The sequence below is a fragment of the Apis dorsata genome, unplaced genomic scaffold (genome assembly GCF_000469605.1).
Source record: "Apis dorsata unplaced genomic scaffold, Apis dorsata 1.3 scaffold_292, whole genome shotgun sequence".
Lineage (NCBI taxonomy): Eukaryota > Metazoa > Arthropoda > Insecta > Hymenoptera > Apidae > Apis > Apis dorsata.
The window spans coordinates 202,807-209,018 of record NW_006263567.1 but is presented as its reverse complement, the minus strand read 5'-3'; the positions used below and the strand labels follow the sequence as shown (position 1 = coordinate 209,018).

Below are 6,212 nucleotides of genomic sequence, written 5' to 3'. Positions count from 1 at the left end.
CTGCAACGATGCGCCTTAGCTTCCGCCAGGACACGCGCCCTTCTGTCCCTCCGCCACCCCGCCGATCTTCGTCCCAAGGAACGATCCTCGATTCGATCGTTAAAATCATTCACCGTTCATCTGTACATCCATCGAGGGACAGGATCCCTCTTCCTAAAATATATATATATACATTTTTCCATTCAAATCTATTCCTCCAAACGTCCACCCTTAAAGTTTTTCACGCTAATCGGCGACGAGAATTTATCATCGATTCATACGTCGACGCGCGCGTTACTCTTTTCCACAGGCGCGAGTGTCAAACAGGAATCCGCCAACTGCAGAAGAATCAACGATACTAATTATTCGCAGTATCAGTCGGTGAACCATACGCAAAGTACCACCTTCCTCGACCTCGATCCTGAGAATCGCAATAATTGCTTTGGGTAAGCGGATATTAGTTCGAAATTTCCACGAATTAAGTATAAATATAATTATAAACGCAGCACGTGTTGCTCGTACGTTGTCGTTAAAACAGAAACAGCAAGATGAATTCACGGACGAGCGAAACCACGAAGAATGTAGCGGTGAAGGAGGAACCAGCGGACAGGGGATATGGGGAGCCGATATCCGTGACGAATATCCCCACATCGACGGCCCAGGACACTCGAAACGGTAAGGAATCACTGATTTACCAAATGAATGAAATTAATAGCGGTGAAGCGAAGAAAGAGAGGACACGATTCGACGGATAATGCTCTCCTAGAGCGCTCTTAGTGGCTCCTATCGGCACAACCGAGATTCCCGAATCGACGATACCCTCCTCTCGAACGTGCACCGTGACAAATCTCTCGACAATAGATCCACGTGGCGCTTTGCTACCCCATATATCCCATAAATAACTGGAGCACGGGGGGAAATACTCCATGTTCCATCCATTAATCGAGCTCTAGCTCTACTCCTTCTTCCGGCCTCTGTCTTCGCAACGCTTTCCACCGAATCTATATTCGATGAATCGAATTTTGCGTTTTAATCGCCGTCAACGATATCCATCCACGCGTTCTTCGTTCCATTCCCGACACGAGGCCGAGAGAGATAGTTTTTGGACGAGGCGCGGATTTAATAACGTTTTCAGCGACGTTTCAACGCGGAGACTCGTTGATAATCCTTGGTGTAAGTTCGTCGTTGTTGCTACACTGGACTCGCCCACGCGTGACTAAGTACACGTAAGTGAATAATTGAAGAATGCTTTCAACTCGAGAGCAACCGAGAAGCGCTTCGTAAAATCCAACGAAAGCTGCTAAACGAAGGAAAGAGCGTAGAATTCTCTCCCTCCCCGGGGACGTTGCAAGTCGTAAAAATCTTTCTCTCGCGAGAGGAGGAAGGAGGAGGATTCCGCTCTCGTTCGAGGGAAGAATTTTTTTACCGTCGTTGTTGAATTTGATGAGATCGAAGAGCGTGGTGAGGGAAGGCCACGCACTCCATTTACCTAATAGATAGTTTTCGCGCGATCTATTCGTAAAAGGTAGGACGAAGCAGGCATTTGCAACCTCATGCTTTGTAATCAGACCGATTAGTCTTCCTTTATTCACGCACGTACACCGAACGAATCCTTTAGGAACTCGGTTGCTATATTCGCTGCCCGACACCGTGCTCGTCTACTCCCATTTACTTCCAAGTCACCCGGGAATTACGCTTCTACTTCTCTTCGCATAATTCTCCCTCCCATTAAGCCGTTTCAATTATTTACACGCAGTTTAGATTAATAATAGGATCATCTAACCTATAGTTATCGATACCCCGGCCCCGATTCGACGCATTTCCCATAGATGGAAACATTCCCTACGATTCTTCTCTCTGATTAAATTCACGAACGAAAGAAAGTATCGTCGTTCCAGAGGACGATCATTGACGACGAAATCATCGATGATCGCTCGCGCGCATTGTCCAGGGAGCACACGTTAAACGTTACCGTCTCCCATTCCCGCTAAATCGACCTGTCGTTGACCAATGTAGCGGGTGGAATAGTAATAACCTGTTAATGGGTGAGGGAGATTGGTCACCATCTCGCTAATTAATACCGACACGAGGATCACGAGGATTACAATCGGCCCCAAGTTTCGTCGACCGTAGCCGACCGAGTAAACTTTCCTCCCGTTTACGATCCTTAAAATTAATAATCTCAATCGCGTGTATAAATGTATGTATGTATGTATATATATATAATAAGCGAGAATGAATTAGTTGTTGTCGCGAATCGATTCGTTCTCGCGCAAAACATTCCTTCGTGAATGGGCAGAAAGAGAAGAAGGGCATTTCGGCGCGTCAGGTGGGTGGAAAATGGACCTTGCATTATTAACCAGCCTCTACTCCGGAATTCGGGGATCAGGGAGACAGAGATAGCAGGATAAAGACAGGGGCGGAGGAGAAAATGAGAAGAGGAGGGTCGTACGAAGGAGATAGATAGAGAGAGAGAGAGAGAGAGAGAGAGATGGATAGACAGATGGAGAGAAAGAGAAGAAAGAGCCAAAGCTTCTCGTCTGAGAGTGGACGAGTGGAGGCCGTCCTCTTTTCCGTGCAACCCTTCTGCGCACCGCCCCTGACCAGCCTGGTTCGCCAACCCTTTTCCTGCTTGCTACATCGCCACCGGTTTCATCAGCTCGCGATTAATTTTAATCTAAAACTACCCGCAAAGCCTCTGGCCCCGCTTGCACGCCGAGCTCGAGCCCCTTTCGCCCCTCTTCAGATTGGCCCGCAGCTTTCAACCCCTCTCCTTCGCCCCGCGATTCCTGCCTGTCTCTCGTCTCGTCGCGAGATCGCGATTTGACCGACGACGTTGCACTCGTTGACTAAAAACCTAAGACTAACTTCACGCGACACGATTAACTTTCTCGACCATTCTTCCGTTCCCCTTTAATTCCAATGATTAAAGATTTGCCATTAATACCGAATACGTGTACACACAGTTGAGGTTTCAGTTTTTTTTTTTTTTTTTTTTTAACCATAATCTTTGGAATAATCGTGGTCTGTTCCCTTTTCCACGGAACGAAGCACGATTTTTAATCGACGAGCAAAAAGATGACGATGCATGACGGGGTGGCAAGCGCCGCGTTCCGGGGGCTCGGTATCGGGAAGAGGGCTCTCAATTTTTCAATATTCCCCGTACACGACTTGGAGCGTAACCGGATTACGGTTCGAGAATAGCTTTTTCGGCTCGAGGGACCACGGGATCGGTGGGATGCCGGCGGTGGCGGGCTCTCCCTGCGAGGAGAGCACCCGATTAATATACATATCGCGCGAGCTACGCGCGGTATTTCAGGCGGTGCAGCTATCCGCGAGCTCCGCAATGCTCCGGCAACCCCGTGGGCTTTGAATATCAACCAATTTCCTGCCGATATTTGTGTGACGAGCACTTCACCGGCGACCGCGCGTGAGTGCAATCGCTAATACGTCGCTCGAGTTTCCTTCTTTTTCGCGCCTCCTCCTGTCTTCGCTCTCGTCCATTTCGTTCTCATTCCCTTTCGCTCTTCTTCCTCCCTCTATCTCCCTCTTCCTCCTATCCTCTTCGGCCAAACACAAAAGTCAGACTTGTTATTTTCGAGAATTTTTAAACGATATTTAAATGATAAATAAATACGCGTAGGTAACAGCATGGTTTATCAGCCGCAACAGCAATACGGGAACGCCAGAGGTTCGCCATCGCCCAGTCGACCAGCAAGCACTTCGTCCGCCGCTTCCCAATGGCAATCGGCGGTTCCGGCTTCGGGTGAAGCTTTCTTCCCGCGACAAGAGAATTGGAGCTCGGACGTATACGGCAAGAGAAGCGTGACTCCCACGTGGACCGAGCTAGGAGTTCAGTTGGACAGTAGGAATCCGTCGTGGGAGAGACAGAGTAACTGTTACCAGAAGAAAGGCTCTCCTACCTCGTGGAACGCGGATTACGCCGGCAAGAGACCATCCTCGACGACAGGAGTGTCACCTTGGAGCGAGATGTCGGTTGGATATCAGCAACAACGTCGAGGTTCTCTGCAGTTGTGGCAATTTTTGGTCACCTTGCTGGACGATCCAGCGAACGCGCCTTGCATCGCGTGGACCGGTCGTGGGATGGAGTTCAAGCTCATCGAACCGGAAGAGGTATATATGAGATCGCAACGATGAATATATTCTCTGAAATGTTAATAACGATAAAGCGATATTTTTTTCTTTCTTTCTTTCTTTTATTCCATTCAGGTGGCTCGTAGATGGGGTGTTCAAAAGAATCGACCGGCGATGAATTATGACAAATTGAGCAGGTCGTTGAGGTATTACTACGAGAAAGGGATAATGCAGAAGGTAGCGGGAGAAAGATACGTGTACAAATTCGTCTGTGATCCGGAAGCGCTTTTCAACATGGCGTACGGATCTGCGGGATCGTCCGGGCTTCCCAGTGAAGTACAAAATGGTGTTCGAAGTCAATCGATATCCGGGAAAATATCGTCGTCGAACGATGTGTCCGATATATCGAAACATCCTACCGCTGGTTACGGTGATGCGGTCCTTGCTATGTACTCGAACACGGCGGCAGGTCAGTAACTAATATTACAAGAGTATTTTGCTTCTAACACTTGTTCAAATTACAAAGAAAGATTAATAATTCAATTTTCAAACGAACATAGTGTACGGGCCATCGAGTTTGCATCATCTGCACCAATATCTCGGTGGAAACGAGGGTTTCAAAACACCATCGAATAGATATCATTCTCATTATTCGCACGAGTACAACAGCACCCATCATCATCCGCCATCGAGTTACGCAGAGACCTTCCTGAACTACGGTCGTTTGTCGTCCCACGACGCCCCGACCGAATCGAGGAGCCAAGAACTGGCGAGGATCCCGTACGCGCAGGAAACATCAGAAGGTATCAGCAGAGAACGAGAGACGTCATCGATTTTATACGATGGTGTGCAGAGATCGCAATTACCGGCCGCCTCTACGCTCTCGCAGCCAACCTTGCTAGACGCTACCACCACCAGTTCCAAGATCGAGCAAACTTCTTACGCCTGCCTCGGTGTGGGTAGCTGCGTCTGCTGAATCTCTTTCCACGTTACCGAAAGACGGAAAGTCGCCGCCTTTTCGACTTTTCGACTAAATAATCTAGTCATAGATCGCCCCGTACTCCCCGTACGCGTTCTACATTTGTATAGGTGGCTTGTGTATAACGCGTGCAGGTGTTAAATGGAACGCGTAATTTGAATTTTCGACGAGGCATGCGTTTATCCATGATCGCACTATGGCTCTAATTTACAAGAAAATTAGAAGCAATCCGCGCACACAGAGTAAATTTAAATCCTTGAAAGCGTCGAACGTTGTTGAGCGATCATCGATAATTGTAACGATCCAGAATCTCGAATTGCGGGTGCCATGAATCTTGTAAATAGAGAAATTTGAAGGCGTTACAAATCGTTAAAAATCGAGTAATCCCCCTCTCCCCTCCCCCTCCGCCCTGTAGGGAGATCCAATCGCTTGTGATCGTTGTTACATGCCCGTGTCCGAGTAGTTCATCAGGATACTGTGTAACTTCTGTAAATATCGAATAAATCTATTGAAACAATCTGAACGGAGAGAATATTCTTAAACAGCGTCATTACCAAGTTTATCTTCCTATGTCATCATCGGGTGAAATGCTGCAAGAATTATCGCTAGAAGAATGTTCGAGAATTTTCATCGTATCGAAACTGTACATAAAGATTGCGAATTAATATAAGCGATTATGCGAGTATGACTTAATGACTTAATAGCACAGAGAAGAATGATACTTGAATGTGTGTTCGTCGATACATTTTCAATCAGCTTTCCATGTTGATCCTTTTCGCAAATGTATTAGCGGTTAGTGACGTAAGCCCAAGACCATGGACTGAGGTCGAATGCGTATTTCGGGCTGTGACACATAGTAGATATGTTTATGTCGACCCCTCTCTTTTCCGCCGACTCCCAACTCGCCCATCCTTTTTCCACCACGAGCAAATGTATCATTGGTGAACATCAGGCCGAGCCGGCTCCCGGTAAACCTGCCTAACCGCTGTCAGTCATACAATCACGGAAGAATCGAAAAGTGTATCCAGCCTCTTGAAATCGTTACACCTGTCAATTGAAAACAATATATCTGTGATTTAATCAAATCGATCATATTATCGTAGCAAACGGGAACTTGCAAATTGGTGAGTATTTGTCAAAGTTTCTTCTCCTTGTTTCG

The 6,212-nt window shown here is 47.3% G+C and overlaps 1 protein-coding gene across 1 annotated transcript in view; it reads left to right on the top strand.

The window, feature by feature from the left end:
• Window positions 1-315: 315 nt before the first annotated feature.
• The window catches only part of LOC102674035, an 8,007-nt gene continuing 2,110 nt past the window's right edge, over window positions 316-6,212 (top strand). Inside the window, exons 1-5 of the mRNA XM_031511122.1 lie at window positions 316-425; window positions 518-654; window positions 3,623-4,113; window positions 4,210-4,543; window positions 4,635-5,045. Of these exons, the coding sequence (XP_031366982.1) occupies window positions 528-654; window positions 3,623-4,113; window positions 4,210-4,543; window positions 4,635-5,045 (1,363 nt within the window). The 5' untranslated portion in view covers window positions 316-425; window positions 518-527. The remainder of the gene's footprint in view (window positions 426-517; window positions 655-3,622; window positions 4,114-4,209; window positions 4,544-4,634; window positions 5,046-6,212) is intronic.